Here is a 27,006-nt window from a genome sequence, read left to right on the forward strand (position 1 = left end):
TGTATTTTCTATACGTGTAATGAAGTCGGGGGGGGTGGCATGTACCTAAACCACCAGGGAGGAAGCAGATTAATTAATTATACAAATACATCATAAACATAACACATGGTCAAAAAACAAAAAAAAATCACCTTCCCAACTTTATTGAAGAAAATGCAGTGATGATGGTAAATCTCTAGAACATAGTCAATTTTCTGGAATTCTTCCCTTGAAGACATGACATTTCCAAACACATGCCAAAGCGTACATGGTTCCCAACTGTACTAAGTAGGTGAGAAGCTGAAATCCTAAAATGTTCATCTTCCAACTTTCCCCAGTCTGTGGTCTGTCTTTGGATCAGCAATAATCGCCTGAACAGCTACTATGGCTTCATTAATCTTTGTCTGTAGCTCTCTGAGCTCTTCTATATGCAGCAGTCGCAGAATTTGAGCAGCTTCATTAAGAACTGCATCTGTTTCATAAGAAACGCTGCATTAATCAATCAATAACGTTTGCATTTATTCACTCATTTCCCCCAAATATTCACTAAGTCTCTAAAAACAGTTTGAATTAAAACAAAATCACTTACCTCCTGTGTCAAAACCAAGAATATGCTTGTCTAAAGCAACAGGCAAGCCCTTTAGAAAAAAAAAGGACAAAAATCAGACGACTGTATAGTTGTTATACGTTCACATTTTCTCACCTCAAATTGAAAAGCAGCTAGCTATTGTTATTTTAACCCTTTTAGCTGCAATGGCAAGGTGCCTGAGAATTTTCTCTTTAAATTTGCCTTTTTATGAGTTTTTTCCTACTACAACTAAATAGTTAGGAAAGAACGGCCTTTACATGTAGTGGGCAGCTAGTCCCATAACACATCCAATCCTTTAAGACCAGGCATATAAAAGAATAGCTCCTTTTTGCAGAAGTGCTGTCACTACTGCTATGGAAGGAAGGTTGAGCAGGGCTGCTACTGTCCCGTTTTAGTTATAGTAAGCAGCAGTGTACTGGGCAAATAGGACTACTGTTAAGATGACTTTTCTCAAGCAAGTTTACTTTTGGAGCACATTAATTTGTCTTTATGAACTGCACAAATCTAAAATATACATAACATTTTTCTGCAAGCATGATGTTTACCAGATTATCTATATATTAACTTTCAACAGTTCATTTAAAAGTTACTTTGAAGTCGTCTAGGAAAATGAACAGAATCTAAACCATTTAGCTAACCAGTCAGCACCTGCATACAGATATACCAGAGATGGTGCCTATGGTGGCGCCAACCTGTATAAAGTTCACAATAACTATCAAATAAAGACGAGGACAGGCAGTCTAGACTTTCTGCTGATTATACTGTATAAAATCATTACCAGTTTTTTAAAAAAGTCACTATATTTTCAACATTACAAATGCTAAGCTGTCACTACTCACTTCTTGCCTAATTATTAATGCAAATCTACCCAGACTCAAAATGCTTTAAAATCACTAGTAATACATTATACACATGAAGAAACAAATGGGTATGAAAATTCTGTGAGCAAAAAACTAGAGTAGAATTGTACTTGAGTAGCTTTCTGTGTCAGTCTGGTACCAGAGGTTCTGTTCTCCCTTCATCTGCCAACAGACCACCTAGGAACAGGCACCCCTGAAGATGACCACACGCCCCAAATGCTAGTTATGAACAATTGCAAACAGGAACACTCAACTATAGAACTCTTCCACTGTATTATTATAGCATAGTATCTTTTGAGATGACATTAAATTTCAGATTTATTTGGAGCATTGAGAATAAACTGAATTTTACTTTGCAATCAAGAGCAAAGAGATTTGGCTATGGCCTTACTTGCACTGCCTTCCAAACCAAAGGCATAATTTTGCTGAATGATGAATGATTTTATTATGCCAGAACAATTTACTGTCTGTTCTATAGTGTGGGTGAAATAAGCTGATCTTTAATCCAATTTCCAGTGGCCTGATTCATACATAATTAATAAGCCAATAAGAACCTTTAAAAGAAACTGAGTGTCTTTCAGAGGAGACTACACTGCCCCAGCATTAATAACCTTAATGCTGTTGGGCTTCGATAAAGATGGGATCAGAGGACAAAAGACATTGGGGAACTGGAGGGTGAGGGAGGCACAATAGAAGGCCCAGGGTCCAGAATGTGGACTGTACCCAAGACATTCATCTGTGTAGCAGGAAGGGGCGTTATCAGACACCTGCAGCTGCTAACCCCTGAGGACATTCTCTGCACTGACCCATAGTCAAGAGGACTTCAGGGACATTTGGGTTTCTTGGACAGTTCATCTAAAAATATCCTAGATTTATTAACAAGTTACTTTTTTATGATTTATGCTAGGAAATAGAATAAACTGAGATTTCTCTGAAGAAACAAAAGGGTGAAGATAAAGACTTAGGTAGAAAAGAAAATGAATTACTAAAAAAGAGAAGGTGTGTCCTGTTTTCTAGCAGTTAGTCAAAATAACCCAGTAAATTTCACAAGTGGAAGTTCTTTTAAATAAACTTGAACTGGGCACATGCGGTAGTTTTGAACTGGTAGACTGTGGATATGCTATTGGAGGCTTCTTAAAAGTAATGAAGTGAGATAAACATGAAGTTCACTTTTCACTCAAAAATGACTAGATACAGTTTGCTTCAGAATCAAATTCAATCCCACTGAAGTAAGCTATTCTTTCTCTAGGCAGTTCTAACACAGAATAGATATCTTAAGCATTCTCAGGCAAAGTTCAAACTCATGACAACCAAAAGAAACTTTCAGTAATAATTAATTTAGAATTTATTTAAATTAAAAAAACAGCATACCTCTTTCGTTTGATTTGCTTTAGCAACTGCATCCTGTGTCAGGCGCTCCTGGACCAAAATGCGAATTGCCTAAGAAATCCCAAAATAGTATTTTTACTTTTTATCGGCTGTTTGTTATCTTTTCTTCTCTGAGAATACAGAATAAGGATGCCCAATTTGATGAAATTAGATATACCTAATTCATTAACAAACTCCCCAGCAAATTAAAAATAAAAATAATAGCTACTGTAATGAAAGTTTTCACTTCTAGTATTTAATAATGTGGAATGATGTTCATAACAATTACTTTTTCACCATGTATCCTTTATTTAAAAAAATTTTTTAGCACCCACAAATTACCTATTCAAAAAACGTATGTCTCCTTTCTACCCAAGCCTCAGCCATACTTTCAGAAAACAATTATTGCTACCAGATCCTTGTGTATACTCACAAGGCATCTATCAAATTACAAGCATGCTCAGGGATATATGCAAGTGCACACACGCGCACACACACACACAAACATGCACCTTTGACACAAAGGGTAGCATATCATGCACACTGTCCCTGCTTTCTTCACTTTATTACAGTAAAATGTTTTCAGATCTTTCAAAGGACACATTGTTTTTTTTTCATTAGCAAGGCATTTTACCACTGCAGACACAAATGCATGCACGCACCTGCACACACTTAAAAAGTAAGATTTTTTAATGGAATTTTAATTAGTGGATGACAGTTACAACCCCAAGATAAGTGTGAAAATTTGAAAAATTATTTTTAATAAAAACAAACCAAATGCTACATTTGAAAAAGAATTAAACCAATCTAACAGTGATTGCAAATGTATTTACACAGTCCAGTTGCCAAAGAGTTAATGTACTGATTCTCACAGCTGCAATATGGATGTTTTCCATATTGTCATGTATTGTTTGAATGCTTCTTAAAATAACTCAAAAGGACAAACATGCTAGGATTAGAATTTTATAAAGCTTTTGATTATAACTGACTTATATTGTACTTTAGCACCCCAAATATGCTAGCATTGTCTGTTCTCCTCTCACTCAGTTTATGATTAAAGCTGACATAACCACTGTAGAACTGTTCCAAAGCAATTTCTATAATTGCCTGAGTAAGGAACAAGCCTTTCAAAGAGCTAAATTTCACTAAAAACAACTTTTGTCTCTTGGCGTCCAATCTGAGTTGAGAAAATCTGAGTTAACATTCAGATTCAGTATAGAGAATTATAGTAATCTAGGAATAGAACAGTCTTCCCATATTACAACTGTCATTTAATAAATACAATTCTAAAAAGGAGAATAAATTATGATCTCTTGTGGGTAGAGTGAAATTATTCAATTTCCTGCAAAGTGGTTTAAAGTAATTTAAAGCTCTTTAATTTCTCATAAAATCAATAATAATTTCTAAAATAACTTCCAAGTCTGGTATCTTAAGTACCACTCCCCTGCCCCTCCCCTTCCCCCCACTAGACTATCATAATTACTCGACATAAATCTTCTGAAGCATGAGTATATTTTTCCACTCAGAAATAAGAGGCCTCTTTTAGGTCATCAGGTTCCCTGCTGTAAGGGGCTTGGAGGACAGAAACATTCATTCCTCAAAGAGATTTGGGGGTATGTTTTTGACCAAATTCACCATTACTAGTTTGGCATTTTCCACAATCTTAATGAATACAGACCATGAATATTTAAAAGGACTGATTAAACAGAAGTGGGGTGATATAGGAAAAAAAATGGACCAGGACGTCCTTGGCGGTCCAGTGATTAGGACTCTGTGCTTCCAATGCAGGGGGCGTGGGTCCGATCCCTGGTCAGGGAACTAAGATCCCAGATGCCATGCGGCCAAAAAAAAAAAGAAGAAAAAGAATGGACCATAAGGTCGAGTGCCTAGATTAAAATCCTGACTATCATTTTCAATGTCAGCTTGAACATTATTTATCTATTATCTTTAAGTCTCAGTTTCTTCATATACATATTTTAAAAAGACACTAACATCCACCTCTAGGATTGTTGGGAGGACTGAATGAGTCATCTGTGCACAGGATTTAGCACAGTGGCAGGCACACAGTAAACACTCTTTGATATTAGTTGTTAGGTAATCTAAAACCAATGAATTCAAGAAATCTGCTTTATGTCCCACATTCCTCCAACATTTTACTCATTCTACCATAGATTTAAATATCAAACACAGTTATTTTTAGAAAATGAAGTTTTTAAAATTATATACAGAGTTTTTGTCAAGAATCAAGAATATGAAGCTGACCTTAAGCATTACCAGGTAATCGTCATGACGCTGAATCTGAAGAAGGTTAGCCAAAGCCATTACACCAGCCTTAAAATCAGGATTATTTACTATAAAAGATTAAAAATGGAAACTTAAAGCTCTGCAAGCATGTAATTACAAACATATATGTAAACATATAAACTTAAAAAAATATTTTTATTTTCTAGTAACAACAAATCTCTTTAATTTCTAAAATTGCTGCTGACAAAAGCAGTATGGGGTAAATTAGGTAAATTGATGAGATCAATGGTTTTCCTACTAATCAACCAAAGTGAACAATCCAATAAATGACTAAATTAACTCACATGAGGTTTGTTCTGTAACTTTCTCTGCAAGGCCCATTTATGTAACACTATTAATTAACCTTTCTTCCCAAAGCTATTAATTTTAATACACAGATTCCCTTCAATGGACAGTTTTCCCAAAACCTTTTCTCCAAGCAGCAGCTCTAGAGCGTCCAAGCAGCTTATTAATTCATAAGGGTAACTCATAAATTACAGGTCACAATCAGTCAGTGAAAGAATATTTAACATATTATAATCTAAGTAATTAGAATCTTAATACTTTTAAAAGGAGAAAGAATTACTTAAAGACATCTGGGACTTAAAACAATGAAAAATTTTAACACTTGTCTCATACTGTCATTAGATTAGAAAAAATATTTTCTGCACCCAGGAAGGCAAACAATCACCACCATGATTAAATAAAATCAAAACCCCCAAGTTACTATGAGCAGATGAAAGAAGAGCATTTTCAGTTTCAGATATTCAGCTACAAGAGGAGGGAGAAAGCACACTATAACTGACAGTAAAAAACAGCATAGAGAATAAAATATCAACACAAATGTTGTCTGCATGAAACATTCTTAATCTACTAAAACCAAATAAACCCAGACTTCATTCTAGGAAGTAAAAAACATTTAAGAAACCAAAAACGTTGATGATCATTTTTATGCATTTATAAACTTACCATCCAAATTGATCAATGGCTCTGCATTTTTAGCTGCATTGTCAGCGTTTTTTGTATTATCAGGTACCAAGTCCTTGTATTTTTCAGCTGTAAAAATAGGCAAAAATACAATTTGTAGAGCTTCAACTTAAGGTAAAACAAACGTTGCTTATTTACTGAATTTAACTGAGCCAAACTGGTTATAAGCATAAGACAACTCAAGCATTCAAAAAAAAAATGCTATAATAAAAAATCTACTAGAAGAGAATGTGACTAGCTTTTTAATTAAGCTGAAATGATTATCAGACACAAATATCTTTTCAGTAACATTTCTTAAAGTAAAACATTTCACACACCATCTAAATTTTAGAAGAGAAAGTCTGCTTTTCAGCTTCCTCTCAAACTTGGTAGGGGTAGAAGAATGGGAGAAGGGTAAGTATAGGTCACATGAGGTTAAATACAAACACACTAAGAAGTTTCTTTGCAAATCTTGTGAATGCTGTATACAAAACCAAAAACCTTGCTTTCTAAAAAAATCACTTCAAATACACCATCATATACAAACCTAAACTTATTTTATGGAGACTTAAAATGCAGAATTCCAAAAGGAGATTTTATTACTTTTACCTGAAAAATACTAAATAATAATATTTTAAAAGACTTTACAAATAAAAATATTTAATAGTAATTCACCAAACTTAATGCCCAAAATGCCATCTTTGGCTATAGTGCTTATATGATTTGCTAATGGAAAAAAAAAAGGGAAAATAAAAGCATTAAAATTTAAATCAGACAGGAGTTACCTTAAAGGAGCTACTGGCCAAACCTGGAACAATGTAAACATCAAAATACATGATGACAAAAAGGATTAAGACCCACTGAGTAAAATAAGAATCCACATATCTACACTGTTTTGAATAAACAAACAAACAAACTGGTGAGAAGGGAAAGCTCTTCCTTATAGTGGAAAGACAAAAAATAAATGTAGAGGAATGATGGAATTAGAAAAACACCTTCTAGTCATCATAATCAACATAATAACTGACTCAGGCAAAAATCATCAAATGTATACTAAAGCTAAGGTTTGAAGAGGAGATGCATATAGAAATCACCTCATATCTCTCCACAAGATATGTAATCTTTACACTGAGGAAAGCTTAACCAAGTGATCAGAATAACATGACCAGTATTCAGGCATATCACCAACACATGCCTCCTGATATGATGCACTTAAAAGAACACAACATCACTTCTGTGTTACTCTTAACAAAACTACAAACCCTGAATCTAATCATGAGGAACATCAGACTCACTCAAACTGAAGGACATTCTACAAAATAAATGTCAGTGTCCTGAAGCATGACGACTGAGTAACTATTCCAGACTGTAGGAGACTAAAGAGACTAAGGAGAATGAATGCAACACATGATCCAGGACTGCTTTGGAGGTTTTTGTTTGCTTGTTTTTGCCATAAAGAACATTGAGACAAATGGTGAAATGTGAATCTCATCTATAGATAACAGTAAAGAATCAAAGTTAATTTCCTGATTTTGATAAATGTACTGTAGCTATGTAAGACAATGACTTTTTTTAGGAAATGCGCACAAGGGTAAAAGAGAAATCATTTACAACTTAGTGTCAAATGGTTTAGAAAAAAATTAGGAGTATGTATATATATATAGAGAGAGAAGGATAAGGCAAATGAAGTAAAATGTTAATAATATCTGCAGAATCTGAGTATGAAAAAATTCTTTTTACTATTCTTGCAACCTTTCTGTAAATCTAAAATTATGTCAAAAAAGTTAAAAGAATTTAAGTCAGATTTTAATCACCTTAACTGACAAGCTAGCAAAAGGCTTTAAAAAACGTTAAGGCACAAACAATAAAAATTCACAATGGTTTTATCAAAGAATAAAAATTTAAAATAATTTAAAAGTCAAGAAGAATGCAACTTATTAATGTAAAACCATAAAAGCACAGCAGTGCCTCCTACCGATAAGGGGCAATGTTTCTCATACAAACTCAGTTTTTTAAATACATTAAAAAAAGACCATGCTATCACTGAGAAGTAACTGTACTTAACAGTCAACTACAAGGATACACAATCATATGGCATCTACTGTTCTCGGTACAACCTAGGTAACCTAAGTTGATGTATTACAAAAATGGGACAAATGGACTAAATAAGGGTAAAACAGAAATAAATTGAGATGTGACTATAATTTTATGTGGGAATAGCTGAAAAACACTTGAAAAGCTGGAGAATACTTTGTTGCAAATTAACAGAGTTCCTACCAACTCAGACCAGAACAGGTAGATTTTGCTAAAGCCTCCATAGTAAAGAAAAAGTCTTTGAGCTTTCCTTCAGATTTCTGCCATAAGGCATCTGAAACTTAAGTTTGAAGAACCAGCAAAAAAACAGCTGGTTGATGCTCCACACCAGTATGTATAAACATTCATATATTGAATTTACCAAGCATTTATAGTTGATAAGCACATCTACTGTACACAAGAAACTATGTCAGGTACTGTGGCAGAGAGAATCATGACTGCTCCCTCCCCCCCCCCCCGCAAATGTCCATATTCCAATCCCTGGAACTTATGAATATGGTATCTTACATGGCAAAAGGGACTTTGTGGATGTGATTAAATTAAGGACCTTGAAATTGGGGGTATGGGGGTTATCCTGGATTACCTAGGTGGGCCCAATGTAATCAAAGCATCCTTATAAGCGGGAGGCAGGAAGGTCAGAGAAGATGTGACAATGAAAGCAGAATCACAGAGAGCTTAGAAGATGATATGCTGCTAGATTTGAAGATAAAGGGGCCAGAGTCACAGAATGCAGGCAGCCTCTAGAAGATGGAAAAGACAAAGAAATGGATCTTCCCCTAGAGCCTCCAAAAGGAACCCACCCAGTCGACAAACTGACTTCAGTCCTAATACAGATGTTGGACTTCTGACCTCCAAAACTGTAAGATAATAAACAGTCTTTTAAGTCACTGAGTTTGTGGTAATTGTTACAGCAGCAACAGGAAACTAATAGAGGTACCATGTAGGAAACAAAGCTGAGTATCAGCTTACAATTTAGTGGGGCAAGTAAGACATAAGCAAAATGGAAAGTGGCGAATGACTTAAAAAGCTATAGAGTTAAATGGGAAAGCAATGGTTTCTGAATATATAAAAGGAACTATCGTTTGGAAAAAAAGTGTAGCATTCTAAAACATTTATGTTTCAAAAACTTGGCTTGGTGGGCCATGTGGATGAGACTAGAGGGTGACATAGATGGGAGACTAGTATGAAAGACATTCCAATCATCTCAGGAAAAAGTGGCAAGAACTTGAATTAGGGCGACAGCAGTGAGGATGGAGAAGGAAAGATACGACAAGGGAAAAATGGATGGAACAGAATGAGAGGAAAAGGGAGAGGCCAAAGACATTAAGAAGGCTTCAAACGTAAATGATTAAGAGGACTGGAACTGACAGTCCCATGAAAGAGAACAACATAAATGCAGAGGATTGAGGTAAAGTAAGATAATCAGATATTACATTCAGATGTTAGCAGGCCTTTCAAAATGAAATGGCCTGAGAGAAAACAGTGTATTGGAAAACTATTTTTACTATAGGTACTAACATTCAAAACCTTCCAATGATACAAGTATCTGTAATAAAATAACACTAAACATTAATAATAAATATATTTTGGCCTATAGTGCACATTTGCATTAGATGTATATTTCAGTCTCTTGTGAAATTACCTGCTGCAACCAACACTTGAAATCCTATCAATTCTGGGACAGCAGCAACAAGTGAACTTGAAAGGTTAAGGTACAGACTGAAAGATGGCAAATTCACCAAAGTAATGTGACATTGTGAGAAGACATTCAATTAGCCTTCTTCTTCAGAAGACATCATCTTCAAATTCTAAAAGAAAAATCTACATACCAATGGAAACCAGTGCTTTTAATATCTTATGATAGTAAGGAGACTCTAATTTTAGAAAAGAAAATTCTTTCCTAGACAATTTGGGAGGTGGATACAGGAGAATAATTACAAAAAGTAAATTTTTAAACAGATGCTGTAAAGTGAGATGAGGAGGTACAAAAGTTAAAATGAACCAAAGGTAAAACAATGTAAGACAAACTGGCAAGTTCCCTACATTTTTACACTCCTTTCCCACCTTTCCTCTCTCTCTCTTTAAAACACACATTCCCCACAAAACATACCATTATCTCCATATTCAAGTCTAACAGCTAAACCAAGAAGCCAGTCGATTGCTTCTGGTCGATCTTGAATCTTGAAAGGACAGTTAACATCTCTGAGATACTGTGAGGGGAATAAAAAGTCTGGTTTCATTATTACTATAAAGTCACAAAATAAAAAAATGGTAGAGTTGAAAGAGACCTTAGTTTGGATCTCTAAGAATTTCTTATAACCATTTACATTACTAAACCTTTGATGCAATTATATAACCCAAAGGAAGGAAACACTTAAGTGTACCACTCAGGGAAAAATAATGAAGTAGGCCCATCATGCTTTTTGAAATTTTTACTTTTGCAGATTCCAGATAGGGCACCACTGATGTAGAATAACTTCATTTCGTAGATGAGAAAACTGAAGCCTAGAGGTCAACACTTGCTGACAGTTACATGACTTAAATTGGGGAGCTGAATCTATACTTTCTGATTCCAGGTCTCAAAACACATAGAGCAGATAAATAAAAAGGACTTTAAAAAGTCTAAATAAAAAGGACTTTTGTTTCTCCCAAACAAAACAAAACAAAACCAATTATTATCTAAACCTTAGCTTTCATATCATGGAAATTCTTCTGAAGAGAGTAAGCCATGTGACATACAAGCATTTTTAATAAATGTCAGAAGCTGCATATTCAAATGAGTATGTCCTTAAAATAAGTCTCTTAGGAACTTAAAATCTAATTCCACCAACAATGATGTTACTCAAAACTTCTGGAACTCCTTTTTGGAACTTCTTTGGGGGATAATTAATGAATCAGCACTTTTTAGCCATAACTTATTTTCTAACCAAAAATTTTATTCCCCTGCTTTAAAAAAAAGCACCTCATTCACAAGATTTAGTCATGATGCAAAAAGCAAATCCATGTTCAAAGTATAAAAAAACTGTCAATATTAAGGATATTCAAAAGATGTCTCCTGATCTAAAAGTAATTGCAAAAGAAGTTCCAAATATGCTTTAGGCAATGACATCATCATTCCAAAGAAACCACCTTGAAAGATAATATCTGTGTAAGTTCCAATACATTTATCTTTAGGTTATACTACTTTACTGTCATTTCTGGGTGTTCTTCATCAGAAAGTTTTTTATATTCTTCAATACCCTTCCACATGTGGAACTCTATATTGTCTTGTACATGTGAGTGGGCCATCATAAGATGTAATACAAGGAAATATAAAATCCTAACAATATATTTCAAAGTCTTAAGAAGCCTATCAAAATTTTCAAAAATACTCTTGAAGAGCAAAGGAAAATAATCCAGTAGTAGCAATAATAGTAGTAGAGGCAGAGAAATTAATAAACATATAGCACTTGCTATGGGCAAGGCACCTCTGTGAAAAGGTACATAGGTATATTTCAATAACAAACATACCACTGCTATGAGATAGATACCACTGTTATCCCCATTTATTGATAACAATATTGAGCCACAGAATGGTTAATTAATAAACTTGCCCATTGTCAGAGGCAGTATGTAACTTACACAATCCTCTAATTCATAAAACTAGAAACTTAGGTACCTAAACACCAGTAAATGAAAATTTAGTCACTTTTCATATTCTTTTTTTTATTTAACATTTTTATTGGAGTATAATTGCTTTACAATGTTGTGTTAGTTTCTGCTGTACAACAAAGTGAATCAGCTCTATGTATACATATATCCCCATATCCCCTCCCTCTTGCATCTCCCTCCCACCCTCCCTATCCCACCCCTCTAGATGGTCACAAAGCACCGAGCTGATCTCCCTGTGCTATGCAGCTGCTTCCCACTAGCTATCTATTTTACATTTGGTAGTGTATATATGTCAATGCTACTCTCTCACTTCGTCCCAGCTTCCCCTTCCCCCTCCCCGGGTCCTCAAGTCAATTCTCTACATCTGCGTCTTTATTCCTGTCCTGTCCCTAGGTTCATCAGAATCTTTTTTTTTTCTTTAAGATTCCATATATATTTGTTAGCATATGGTATTTGTTTTTCCCTTTCTGACCTACTTCACTCTGTATGACAGACTCTAGGTCCATCCACCTCACTACAAATAACTCAATTAAAAATATGGAACACTCCACGAATTTGCGTGTCATCCTTGTGCAGTGGCCATGCTAATCCTCTCTATATCGTTCCAATTTTAGTAGATGTGCTGCCGAAGTGAGCATTACTTTTCATATTCTTAAAGGAAGAGATCTCATCAAAGTAACAGAGCCAATAAAAATGTTTAATGTAAATAATGATGCTGTAAAATGTAATTTTTATTCTAATTTGAAAACAACTCTGTTTTCTGCAAAAACATTACTAAAATTAAACTAGGTCAACAGGAAAGTTATTCCAGCCACAAAAATAAGATAATACACACAGATCTTTTTAGGATTATTTCTATTGTACATAACAAGGGACAACTGTATATGTTAAATATAGGCAAAAACAAGACATAATCTTAGTTTTCAAGCGTGTCAATAATGTCTTATTTTAATATAATACTCTAACTGTATCTTTGCTATATTTTTAATGTAATGTAAATATTCTGATTTTTGCCATTTTTACTATTTAGAGAATATGTGTCACTGTTTATTTAAGAAGTCTCAGCGTTTCTGGACAAAACTATTTCTTCTTTTTTTTTTGAGTGTCTACTTGTGCCATTACCTTTATTAGTTAATAGTCTATAGAGTTAGTTTTCAATGGCAGCGGGCTAGTCAGGTACAGGGCCCTAAAGGACGTGAATACAGAGTAAGTTTTGCTATAGAGAAAATGCAGAAATGAATATTGATATATCATTCATTTACATACATACACATATATGTATACAAATAAACACACATAAATATATAAATTCATGAAACAAACAGGTCTCTCTATTGTATGTCAGGCACACATCTAAGTACTGGGGATAAGCACCTCCTCTCCAGCTACATAAGCTTAAAGCTGACAGTTTCGAAAAACCAGGGATTGGTTGGGAAAGGTGAGGGGTGGGAAGAATAGTCCAGTCACATCACCTAAAACTGTGACAGCTCCCCAGTTGGGTCAAGTTCAAACTCTTTACGGCACATGAGCTTACCCCTCTCCTCAGCCTACTCTATACTCCCCTCCACCCTCATGCCTAATGATTCACCATACTATTTCTATCTAATACTGAATGCTTGGTAGGAAGAGATAATATAATCTGCTTTAAAAACAAAAAAATATGGTAAGAAAAAAGTTAAATCCCTGAAGTCTAGCTTTTCTAACACTGATCATTATTAGTTTTATTTATTTTAAAAGAATACAGTAATTTTAAGCTTGCCTGTCTTCATATAATTTTTAGACACGCTCCCTGTATGTTTTATTTTAGTTTCTAATTCGTTACCTTTTCAAAGAACTTGGGCCAGTCACTGCTGTGGATGTTTCTTAAATTACCTCTGTCTTCAATCTTGTAGTGTCTGATTTTCTGATCTTCGAGCCAAACAATAAAGTTTCTAAATTCTGTTTCATCTGCAATAAAAACACCGTATAAATCACGAGAAGCACCAGGTAAAAGGTAAAACACTTCCTTCTTCACAAACAGTCCTGTGGAATTTTTTTTTTTAACTCCAAAATTATAAGTTACTTGAGCTGCTTGAAGTAGGAGTTGAAAGTGCAGACTTTGGAGAGCTTCCCATCAAGCCTCTTAGACAGCCTCAACCACCAGAGGGCAGACAGCAGAAGCAAGAAAAACTATAATCCTGAAGCCTGTGGAAAAAAAAACCACATTCACAGAAAGACAGACAAGATGAAAAGGCAGAGGGCTATATACCAGATGAAGGAACAAGATAAAACCCCAGAAAAACAACTAAGTGAAGGGGAGATCGGCAACCTTCCAGAAAAAGAATTCAGAATAATGATAGTGAAGATGATCCAGGACCTCGGAATAAGAATGGAGGCAAAGATCGAGAAGATGCAAGAAATGTTTAACAAAGACCTAGAAGAATTAAAGAACAAACAAACAGAGATGAACAGTACAATAACTGAAATGAAAAATGCACTAGAAGGAATCAATAGCAGAATAACTGAGGCAGAAGAACGGATAAGTGACCTGGAAGACAGAATGGTGGAATTCACTGCTGCAGAACAGAATAAAGAAAAAAGAATGAAAAGAAATGAAGACAGCCTAAGAGACCTCTGGGACAACATTAAACACAAAAAAAAAAAAAAAAAGGAGAAGAGAGAGAGAAAAGACAAGAGAAATATTTGAAGAGATTATAGTCAAAAACTTCCCTAACATGGGAAAGGAAACAGCCACCCAAGTCCAGGAAGCACAGAGAGTCCCATACAGGATAAACCCAAGGAGAAACACGCCGAGACACATAGTAATCAAATTGGCAAAAATTAAAGACAAAGAAAAATTATTGAAAGCAGCAAGGGAAGAACGACAAATAACATACAAGGGAACTCCCATAAGGTTAACAGCTGATTTCTCAGCAGAAACTCTACAAGCCAGAAGGGAGTGGCATGATATACTTAAAGTGATGACAGGGAACAACCTATAACCAAGATTACTCTACCCTGCAAGGATCTCATTTAGCTTTGATGGAGAAATCAAAAGCTTTACAGACAAGCAAAAGCTAAGAGAATTCAGCACCACCAAACCAGCTCTACAACAAATGCTACAGGAACTTCTCTAAGTGGGAAACATAAGAGAAGAAAAGGACCTACAAAAACAAACCCAAAACAATTAAGAAAATGGTCATAGGAACATACATATCAATAATTACCTTAAACGTGAATGGATTAAATGCTCCAACCAAAAGACACAGGCTTGTTGAAGGGATACAAAAACAAGATCCATATATATGCTGTCTAAAAGAGACCCACTTCAGACCTAGGGACACATACAGACTGAAAGTGAGGGGATGGAAAAAGATATTCCATGCAAATGGAAATCAAAAGAAAGCTGGAGTAGCTATACTCATATCAGATAAAATAGACTTTAAAATAAAGAATGTTACAAGAGACAAGGAAGGACACTACATAATGATCAAGGGATCAATCCAAGAAGAAGATATAACAATTATAAATATACATGCACCCAACATAGGAGCACCTCAATACATAAGGCAACTGCTAACAGCTATAAAAGAGGAAATCGACAGTAATACAATAATAGTGGGGGACTTTAACACCTCACTTACACCAATGGACAGATCATCCAAAATGAAAATAAATAAGGAAACAGAAGCTTTAAATGACACAATAGACGAGAGAGATTTAATTGATATTTATAAGACATTCCATCCAAAAACAGCAGATTACACTTTCTTCTCAAGTGCACACAGAACATTCTCCAAGATAGGTCACATACTGGGTCACAAATCAAGCCTCAGTAAATTTAAGAAAATTGAAATCATATCAAGCATCTTTTCTGACCACAACGCTATGAGATTAGAAATGAATTACTGGGAAAAAAACGTAAAAGACACAAACACATGGAGGCTAAACAATACGTTACTAAATAACCAAGAGATCACTGAAGAAATCAAAGAGGAAATCAAAAAATACCTAGAGACAAATGACAATGAAAACACGACGATCCAAAACCTATGGGATGCAGCAAAAGCAGTTCTAAGAGGGAAGTTTACAGCTATACAAGCCTACCTCAAGAAACAAGAAAAATCTCAAGTAAACAATCTAACCTTACACCTAAAGGAACTAGAGAAAGAAGAACAAACAAAACCCAAAGTTAGCAGAAGGAAAGAAATCATAAAGATCAGAGCAGAAATAAATGAGATAGAAACAAAGAAAACAATAGCAAAGATCAATAAAACTAAAAGTTGGTTCTTTGAGAAGATAAACAAAATTGATAAGCCATTAGCCAGACTCATCAAGAAAAAGAGGGAGAGGACTCAAATCAATAAAATTAGAAATGAAAAAGGAGAAGTTACAACAGACACCACAGAAATACAAAGCATCCTAAGAGACTACTACAAGCAACTCTACGCCAATAAAATGGACAACCTGGAAGAAACGGACAAATTCTTAGACAGGTATAACCTTCCAAGACTGAACCAGGAAGAAACAGAAAATATGAACAGACCAATCACAAGTAATGAAATTGAAACTGTGATTAAAAATCTTCCAACAAACAAAAGTCCAGGACCAGATGGCTTCACAGGTGAATTCTATCAAACATTTAGAGAAGAGCTAACACCCATCCTTCTCAAACTCTTCCAAAAAATTGCAGAGGAAGGAACACTCCGAAACTCATTCTATGAGGCCACCATCACCCTGACACCAAAACCAGACAAAGATACTACAAAAAAAGAAAATTACAGACCAATATCACTGATGAATATAGATGCAAAAATCCTCAACAAAATACTAGCAAACAGAATCCAACAACACATTAAAAGGATCATACACCACGATCAAGTGGGATTTATCCCAAGGATGCAAGGATTCTTCAATATACGCAAATCAATCAATGTGATACACCATATTAACAAACTGAAGCAGAAAAACCATATGATCATCTCAATAGATGCAGAAAAAGCTTCTGACAAAATTCAACACCCATTTATGATAAAAACTCTCCAGAAAGTGGGCATAGAGGGAACCTATCTCAACATAATAAAGGCCATATATGACAAACCCACAGCAAACATCATTCTCAATGGTGAAAAACTGAAAGCATTTCCTCTAAGATCAGGAACAAGACAAGGATGTCCACTCTCACCACTATTATTCAACATAGTTTTGGAAGTCCTAGCCACGGCAATCAGAGAAGAAAAAGAAATAAAAGGAATACAAATCGGAAAAGAAGAAGTAAAACTGTCACTGTTTGCAGATGACATGATACTATACAGAGAATCCTAAAAATGCCACCAGAAAACTACTAGAGCTAATCAATGAATTTGGTAAAGTTGCAGGATACAAAATTAATGCACAGAAATCTCTTTCATTCCTATACACTAATGATGAAAAATCTGAAAGAGAAATTATGGAAACACTCCCATTTACCATTGCAACAAAAAGAATAAAATACCTAGGAATAAACCTACCTAGGGAGACAAAAGACCTGTATGCAGAAAACTATAAGACTCTGATGACAGAAATTAAAGATGATACCAACAGATGAAGAGATATACCATGTTCTTGGATTGGAAGAATCAATATTGTGAAAATGACTATACTACCCAAAGCAATCTACAGATTCAATGCAATCCCTATCAACCAATGGCAAATTACCAATGGCATTTTTTACAGAATTAGAACAAATCATCTTAAAATTTGTGTGGAGACACAAAAGACCCTGAATAGCCAAAGCAGTCTTGAGGGAAAAAATCGGAGCTGGAGGAATCAGACTCCCTGACTTCAGACTACACTACAAAGCTACAGTAATCAAGACAATATGGTACTGGCACAAAAACAGAAACATAGATCAATGGAACAAGATAGAAAGCCCAGAGATAAACCCAACACCTATGGTCAACTAATCTATGACAAAGGAGGCAAAGATATACAATGGAGAAAAGACAGTCTCTTCAATAAGTGGTGCTGGGAAAACTGGACAGCTACATGTAAAAGAATGAAATTAGAATACTCCCTAACACCATACACAAAAATAAACTTAAAATGGATTCGAGACCTAAATGTAAGACCGGACATTATACAACTCTTAGAGGAAAACATAGGAAGAACACTCTTTGACATAAATCACAGCAAGATCTTTTTTGATCCACCTCCTAGAGTAATGGAAATAAAAACAAAAATAAACAAGTGGGACCTAATGAAACTTCAAAGCTTTTGCACAGCAAAGGAAACCATAAACAAGACGAAAAGACAACCCTCAGAATGGGAGAAAATATTTGCAAACGAATCAACGGACAAAGGATTAATCTCCAAAATATATAAACAGCTCATTCAGCTCAATATTAAAAAAACAAACAACCTAATCAAAAAATGGGCAGAAGACCTAGACATTTCTCCAAAGAGGACATACAGATGGCCAAGAAGCACATGAAAAGATGCTCAACATCACTAATTATTAGAGAAATGCAAATCAAAACTACAATGAGGTATCACCTCACACCAGTGAGAATGGGCATCATCAGAAAATCTACAAACAACAAATGCTGGCGAGGGTGTGGAGAAAAGGGAACCCTCTTGCACTGCTGGTGGGAATGTAAATTGATACAGCCACTATGGAGAACAATATGGAGGTTCCTTAAAAAACTAAAAATAGAATTACCATATGATCCAGCAATCCCACTACCGGGCATATACCCAGAGAAAACCGTAATTCAAAAAGACACATGCACTCCAATGTTCATTGCAGCACTATTTACAATAGCCAGGTCATGGAAGCAACCTAAATGCCTATCGACTGACGAATGGATAAAGAAGTTGTGGTACATATATACAATGGAATATTACTCGGCCATAAAAAGGAACGAAATTGAGTCATTTGTTGAGATGTGGATGGATCTAGAGACTGCCATACAGAGTGAAATAAGTCAGAAAGAGAAAAACAAATATCGTATATTAACGCATGTATGTGGAACCTAGAAAAATGGTACAGATGAACCAGTCTGCAGGGCAGAAGTTGAGACACAGATGTAGAGAACAAACGTATGGACACCAAGGGGGGAAAACTGTGGTGGGGTGGGGATGGTTGTGTGCTGAATTGGGCGATTGGGATTGAGATGTATACACTGATGTGTATAAAATTGATGACTGGTGAAAAAAAAAAAAAAAAGTGCAGACTTTGGATTAACTTATGTTCATATCCTGCCCTGAATTCAAATTGACTCCAGACATTTAGTGGTTGTGTGAACTTGGGCTAATTACCTAAATCTTCCGGGCCTCAGATTCTTGAGTTACAAAATGGGGAGTAATAGTAAGACTTACCTCATAGGGTTGTTATGAAAATTAAATAAAATATTTAAGGATAAAAACAGTGTCTGGCACACAGTTTTGCTATTTAAGTGTCAGTTATTATTCCAGTTCCTACGGGAAAGAGGAGGAGGAAGGACTGGGCCAGGTTAAATTTACAGCAATCATAATGTACAAGAAATTAAATGGCAAACAGAAAGAAGATACTGACTACCATTGTCATTTACTGTTATGGCACATTAAACGCGTTCATGAAAAAGTACAGATGTTGTTTCATTTAATCCTCCCACATCATTTCGAGGCAGGTAATATCCCGATTTTACCAGTGAAAAAACCTGAGGCTCAAAGATTCAAATTCAGATCTAAGCTCTACTACCACTGAACCTTTTTTGTTACATAAAAGGCAAAGCAGAAAAACAAGATTCTATAAATTGACATGCTTCTACAGGAGATGAACAAAACACCGCTATCCTGCTTGGAAATTATTTTCAATTACAAAATTCAAGCTTGAATTCAAATTCAGGCCTCCCTTATGAAGTCTTGAGACTTATAAAATGGTCTGAACATCCCAGGCTGTGCTTGATCACTTTCAAACTTATTAGTCTACCACAGGCCAAAAACTCTGGAAGAAAATGAATAGTGGGTAGTAGGTGAGTAGCAGTGGGTAGCAATGTTGATACTTTTTACAATTTTAATGCTGTGAAATCCCAAATACCTTTGTATTTACTATTCAACCGCCCCGCTCGTGTGCTATTAACTTTTTTTGCACGACTCGCACACTGTCACTAGCTCGTTCCTATACGCGCTTGCCCCGACACCGTCAGTCCCGGACTTCGTTCTATCTCGAGCTCAAACTGCCGGATGGGCTCCCACTGCCCCCACCCCACCCCTTAGTTCCCGAGGGGCAGTGAACGAGTCTTCAAGTTACTCAGCATCTTCCTCAGATTCCAGCACTGTGCTGGGCCCCCAGCAGGTGCTCAAGGTATAGCCCAATCACCCGGGAACCACGGGGCTGAAAGGCTACGTTAAAAAGCGAAGACTTTCCCTCTAGAGCGCTGAGAGTGCGGGCGAGGGGGGTGGGCGTGGGGTCTGGAGTTCAGCAAGTGCAGAAAGTGGCGATGCCAAGGCAAGAGCTGGTGACGGGGCCCCGAAGCCGGGGAAGGAAGGCGGAAAGCAGAGGTGCTTGGCGGCCGGGAGGAGAAGAGTCCGGGGGAGACAAGGCCGCGGACGGTCCGGGTGGGGAGCCCAGGTGCCGGCGCTGAGAGAGCGGCGGCCGGGCGGCGGGGAGTGGGGGGGCGGGGGGTCATGGACGCGCGGCGGGCCCGGGACCGCCTCCTCACCTTTGCAGTTGAAGCCGGCAGGGTTGTGGTAGTCGAGAGCCGTCAGCTTGCGTCGGAACATGGTGCCCGCTGCTCGCTCCGGTCCCCCGGGCTGCGGCCGGGAGAGGAGAGGCGAGGAGAAGCGGGCTGCACAGACACCGGCGACGCGGCGAGAGGGCGGGCGGGCGCCGGGCGCTCCGAAATGACGGCGGCCTTAGCCAATCGTGGCTTAGGAACGGCCGCCGCTGGCCAATGCCCACCAATCGCGGCTCCGGCTGGGAAGGCGGGGCCACGTCGGGGCACGTCGACGCTCAAATAAACTTTATTGTCAGCCTCCTAGTTGTACAATAGGCAGAAAGCAAGTGAGAAGCCAGTTACCTCTTGCTTTCTTCGCTGTCTTGATCATACAGACTGTTTAGTATTTTCAGTGTATTCATTTATTCATTTAATTACTATATGCCTCCTACATAATAGGTGCTCTTCTAACACTGCTAATGCAAAGACTTTTAGCAAGGTCCCTTTACGACTCGTTGGGAGTGATCCACAGGTAAACATACAACGGTAATACTGTGTGATAGTTCCAGACATCACCAGCAGCCACGGAATCTTGAAGCCAGAAACCTGGACTTATCCTTTACTCCCTCTCACTGAAGTTACAACATCCAGTAGTTCACTGATTCCTGCTGTTCTCTCTCATGTCTCTCTCAAATCCCTCATCTTCTCCCAACCCCACTGATGCTGCCTCAAATCAGGCCCTCATCATTTTTGCTTACTCTAATTGTCTGATTTCTTAGGTCCAGTCTTGCGTTCTCCAATCCATTCCCCCACACAGCAATGATACTGATTTTCTAAAAAAAACACCTGTCCATAACAGTTTAATGCTTAGTATCTTTTAGTGGGTCCTCGTTGCCTTCTAGTAATAATCAAAACTTTTATTTAACACCCTTTCGGATCCAGTCCCATCTGCTTTCAGACACTGGAGAGACAACAGTGAGCAAGACAGACCAAGCTTCTACTTTCATGAAGTTTAAAAGGCCCTTGAGGGAAAACAAGCAATAAACAGACATGCAAGTATGAACTATGGCTTGAAGATGGTGAGGAATTCACCATGCAGTCAAAAGGGTAACTTGTTTTGAGGGAAGAGGACGTACAAAGGCAAGGAGTGAGCAGCAGCACGGCCCAGAGGGGCTAGAGCTTATGGGAGCTGGAGGGTAGGAGAGAATGACAGCTGATGAGACTTGGACAGAGGCAAGGACCTGATCGAGAAAGACCTTTCATGCCACACTAAGGTAAAAAGCGGGGGAAAGCAGCTTTTCAATTTTATTTTCTGGAATTGACTCTTTAGTGCAAAAAACTAAGTTGTTTGCTCCTAACCATGTCTATTTCAGGCCCAAAGTTATCAGCCACTTGAAACTCTGGTCATCATCGCCAGGTGTGAGAAGATTGGAAGAGGATTCAGAAACAGAGAAGGCTACAGGGACCACCAGACGCAAGCAGGGGTTAAAGCTAATTTTGGAAAAGGCGTATAGCAGATTATAAGCATTCAACTTCTTTTTTATTTACAAACCATTTTGTCTTTTTTTCCTGCATTTGAAGGAGTCCTTTGGCCTATCTTGAATGAAGTGTCCAACAGGAAGTGAATCTTAGACAATTCCATTTCTGAAGACTGAGCCCTCTATGTATTTACATCAAGAAGGGGAAGTCGACTTTTATTATCAAACGACCTGAACTCCAATCTAATAATTGACCAGGGGGTTGACAGGTCATTAATCCATCTGTTTAATTATTCAACAAAGTTGTTCAATATTGTCTGTGTGCCAGGCAATCGTCTAGGTATTTTGGATGCACCTGTGAACTTTACACAGAAACCTCTGCCCTTGGAGAGCTTGCCATCTGGCAAGGGAAGATGAGCAATATAATTATAAATAAGTAAATTATTTCATATTTTAGAAGGCAGTAAGTCCTATGGGAAAGTCATAAGATAAGACGAATAGGAGGGGAGGTGGGGACAGTGGGGGCACTGGGAAACGATGCAGCTTGCAGTTTTCAACGGGATGGTCAGGTTAGGCCTCATTGAGAAGGTAAATGTAGAGATGTAAGGAGGTAAGGGAGTTAGCCACATGAATAAATGGGGGAAGACAGTTCTAGTACAGTACTCAGTGCAAACGAGAGATGGGGAAGGTTTATATATTTTTAAATAATTGAAAAATCAAAAGAAGACTATTTCATGACACATGACAATTATATGAAATTCAAATTTTGTGTCCCTAAATAAAGTGGTATTGGAACACAGCCACACCCATTTGCTTACTGGCTGCTCTGGTGCTATAAGCGTAGAGCTGAATGGTTATGACAGAGACACATGGCTCATAGAGCCTAGAATATTTGCAAGAGTTCATATGGTTTCAGAAATGCGGAGGTGGCAATGTCAACATTATTACCAGGCCAACGCATTATCAAGTCAGACAACAAATCAGAGATACAGGTTGCTCTTTGAAGGTTATTTTCACAACTTGCAACATGTTTTTAAAGTCTTAACAGTTTTTACTAGACCCCTTTTTTCAAATTATTCTTCCGAAGACAATGAACAGAACAAGTTGGTAACAGATGGGTATATCTACAGAAGTCTCTATCGCATAGAAAGACAAGTTGGATATTCTAATGAATGCTATCAATTTAGTGCCCCATTTGATCAGATCTTTTTTAACAAGTTGTAAATGCAGAGAGGTCTTTATTCTTCCTTGGGAGAGAACATCTCCTTCATCTCTTTCTGAGACTCTTCTGTTAATTATGAAGACTTGCACTTTTTTTTTTTAGGTCAGGCTCTGGAATTTCATGATTTAACATTAAAATCAAAAAGCAGGCCAGTGAAGCTCAATTTTAATGGTAGAAATGGAATAGGAATGAATAGGAATTTCCTTAGCATTCACCTTCCATACTTGATACTCAGGAGAAAAGCTTGCCTGACAATGAAAGCAACACAAAGAAAACAGAGCCAAGAGGTAGAAAAAGACAATTCCTGAAAATGTCTTGCTTTTCAGATATGTGAGCCCATAAATTCCTTTGGGTGCTTGATCCAGGTTGGGTTAGGGTTTTGTCACTTATGATTGAAATAGTCTTAACATGAGGCCAGAGGCCAGAGAGAGTTAAAAGAAACAATCCAGAGCTGGTGGGACTCAGCATGGGTTAAGCTGGGGATGGCTTAAAGGTGACCTCGGGAATGTCACACATCAGAGAACTGAAGAATGGTGGATGCAGGCATAGAAACAGGAGCACTGGTACAAATGACCCAGCTGGGGAACATGAGCAATCAAGTTCAGGACCTACTGAGTTTGAGGTGATGGTTGATGTAAATGAGGTGATGGTTGACGTAAATGTGAAGGAAACCAGAATATGTCACCGCAAAATAGGTGTACCTCTTTGACATAAAAATTATTTTGAGCTGAAGGCAATTGAGAAGCAGCAAACCCAGAAAAAGCTCCCCTTTTTTTGCCTAAAGGCAGGTTATAAATTCTCCTTTTACTAGAGATAGACTCTCATCAGCCCAGAGATGCAACAGAGAAATCTGCAAACAAACCTTACTCCATTAGTTTCCTCCCATGTATTTATCTTCCCTCCTTAGTTGGCCGCCCTTGGAAGACTAAAACTGCTCTGTCCTGTTATTTCTCTACAAATGTACTGTTCTCTGTCGAAAATGCTCTGTAAGCTGGAATTCTAAGCTGCCATTTTGAGTTACTTTTGGTTTAGGTTCTCCTGCATGTTACGTGCTGCACGTGTTAATAACTGGATTGGTTTTCTCTGGTTAATCTGTTTTTGTTGTTGTTGTTGTTGTTACAGGGGTTTCAGCCAAGAACTCAGAGGGTAGAGGGAGAATTATGATGTGTCTTCGCTTACACCCGTGAACACTCCTGAGATTCAGGAGTGAGCTTGAGTGAGTGGTCCAGGCTAGAGATGTCAGCTGAGGAGCCGTCAGTATAAAGCTATAGTTGAACCATGAGGATAGGCTCCCTGAGAAACCACGGAAAGAAAAGAGGGTGCTGGTGACTGCATCCTAGGAAAATCCGGTATTCATAGTTAAGTGGGAGTAAGAGGAAAAGTCACGGAAAAGTGACTTTCATGAGAAAAATGGTTGGAAGGAAAAAGAAAACCAGGAATATGTCACGTTCCAAAAGGCAGCGAGGAAAGGGTTTGGAGAGGCAGGGTTTGGAGAGGCAACGTTGGGAGCAGGGCAATGGAGACCAACATTTGCGTGACAGAATTTTGACGAAGCTTCCCCTGAACATTATAGAAGGGCCAATTCTGAATGCTTGAAAGCAGGTAATGAATAAGGCAGAGCTTATGATCTCGTATATTAACATATAAATTTAAATAATCTGCTTTCCAGATCTCCTGTGGATACTCTTATTCCCTCTTTCCTCTCCTCGACACCCCAGTGAACCCTCAGGTAGATTTGCTAACTCTCTGAATCACCCACAAAGGCTTAGTCATTTCCCTTTTTTCTAATATATTTAATTATTATTTTATTGAGGTGTAGTTGAACTACAATATTGTATGCTTCAGATGTACGACATAGTGATTCACAATTTTTAAAGATTATACTCCATTTATAGTTATTATTTAATATAGGCTATATTCTCTGTGATGTACACTATATCCTTGTAGCTCATTTATTTTATACATAGTAGTTTGTACCTTTTAATCCCCTACCCCTATCTTGCCTTTCCCTTCTTCCCTCTCCCCCCTGGTAACCACTGGTTTGTTCCCTATGAGTCTGTTTCTGTTTTGTTATATTCACTAGTTTGTTTTATTTTTTTAGATTCCACATCTAAGTGATATCACACAGTATTTGTCTTTCTCTGTCTGACTTATTTCACTAAGCATAGTACTGGCTAAATCCTCCTTTTTTCAAATTTCTGAGAACTGGTCTCTCTCCAGGATACTAGGAGTTGGGCAGGGGTCCCTATAGTGTTGCGAAGTCAGGTTTCTCAAAGGCCCTTTGATCATCTTGTAAAGGGCATTGTCCTGACAAGTGGGCTCCAAATGCAGGCTTCACGTTGGAGCCAGACTTTGCAGGGTTCCTCTCTGCAAACCGCAGCACTGGAGCTCAGCCTGCAGGCTGTAAAGAAGGGAGGAGATGGGGAACTCCTCCAGACTTGCCCTAATCCTACACTGGCTCTCAGATACGAGGACATTTTATGTAAAATTTTATTTTGATGCAGGAACACAAGATTCTCTACCTTGTACTTCAAAGTCTCACAGAACTATTCTGTGCTCAAATGACATGTAAACCCCAAGTAACTCACAGTGGGTCAATCTAGGAGGAAGTCAGACCTGGGTGAGGGTGGAGAGCATTCATTCGTTCATTCATTCAGCAGATATTTATTGAGCATCTGTTCTGTACCATGCTAGATACTTGAGATATACTGATGATAAAGACAGACCTGACCTTTATCTTCATGGAACTTATAGCCCAACAGGGAGACAGAAAACAGCAACAAGGCAAAGGAGATACAGACAAACAGAAAGGTCTCTGATTTAGACAGGGTAGTCAGAAGAGGCCTCTTGAAGGTGGTGACCTTCGGGCTGAGTCATAAAATATGAGCTATTACTGGATGTCCAAATGAGAAAAAAGGCAGATAAAATAGCATGAGCCAAAAATCCCTTTGGCAGGAAGGACATGATACTGTGGAACCGAAGACAGAGCAGGGTGGAGGAGGGCATGAGCAAGGTGGGTGGTGGGTATGTTTGTCTTAAGTGGGGAGGGAGTGATGGTAGGGAAAGGACAGGTGGTAAAGATTCTCTTCTCAGCCTAACTTCAGCCACGCTCCTTGGAGCCCTCTCCTCGACTAGGTCTTAAGCTTGATCTATAAAGACTTGAACAAGCACTAACATATTTTCTAACAGCTCAAGGCCACATCCCTAAGATAACCCTAGCCACCCCGCCCCCCCCCCCCCCGCCCTGCTTAAAGTACCTACTTAAGAAAACTCAAGGCTGTCAAAAAATTTGCTGTCTGTTCTGGCCATGACCTGAGGATAAGGCCTCTGTCTCTCAGTCTCTATTGGAAGATAGTATCCTAACTTCCATCGTGGCCAGCCGGCAGACACAGCTAGTCTAATTGCACTTATACTGACTAGCGCTTTGTAATCTTGCACTTCCTTGGCAAATCCAGGTTGAGTTCCGTTCATGGTGGACTCTTTCTTGTTGCAAAATGTATTGCTGATTAAAATCTGTCCTTACCACTTTAACTAGCGTCTGACTTTGTTTATCTTTGACACAGGTCAGCAGGGCCTTGGAGGCCAAGGAATCTGGGTTTTCTTCAAAGTGCAAAGGAAAGCCACTGATGGTATTAAACAGAGGGTGACAAGCTGCGACTTGGGCTTTATGATCCTCCTGGCTGCTGGGTGGGTGGAGAACAGAATGTAGCTGGTAAAGCATAAGAAACTGGGAGGCCAGTTAGGAGGCTGCTGCAGTGGTTAGGGAGCAGGGGGTGAATTTCAGAGCAGGCCGTCTGGTGTATTTTCATGTATATGAGAGGGGATTAGCTATTGCAAATTACCCTTTGCCCTCTTTTCA

The 27,006-nt window shown here is 37.8% G+C and overlaps 2 protein-coding genes across 2 annotated transcripts in view; one reads left to right on the forward strand and one right to left on the reverse strand.

Annotated features, from left to right (window-relative positions):
• The window catches only part of LOC309655611 (uncharacterized protein), a gene marked incomplete at its 3' end in the record, with an annotated part of 398,594 nt that overhangs the window by 45,813 nt on the left and 325,775 nt on the right, over positions 1-27,006 (forward strand). The gene's annotated exons all lie outside the window — the stretch shown is intronic.
• RTRAF (RNA transcription, translation and transport factor) lies at positions 115-20,624 on the reverse strand. Its single transcript, XM_082448422.1, has 8 exons — positions 20,454-20,624; positions 13,613-13,737; positions 10,250-10,349; positions 6,049-6,135; positions 5,059-5,147; positions 2,800-2,868; positions 569-617; positions 115-451 (listed from the first exon to the last, which is right to left on the reverse strand). Exons 1-8 carry the CDS (start codon positions 20,512-20,514, stop codon positions 297-299), a joined length of 735 nt encoding a protein of 244 aa, XP_082304548.1. The 5' UTR covers positions 20,515-20,624; the 3' UTR covers positions 115-296.

Source organism: Balaenoptera physalus, assembly GCF_965194825.1.
Source record: "Balaenoptera physalus genome assembly, chromosome: 2".
NCBI classification, from domain to species: Eukaryota; Metazoa; Chordata; class Mammalia; order Artiodactyla; family Balaenopteridae; genus Balaenoptera; species Balaenoptera physalus.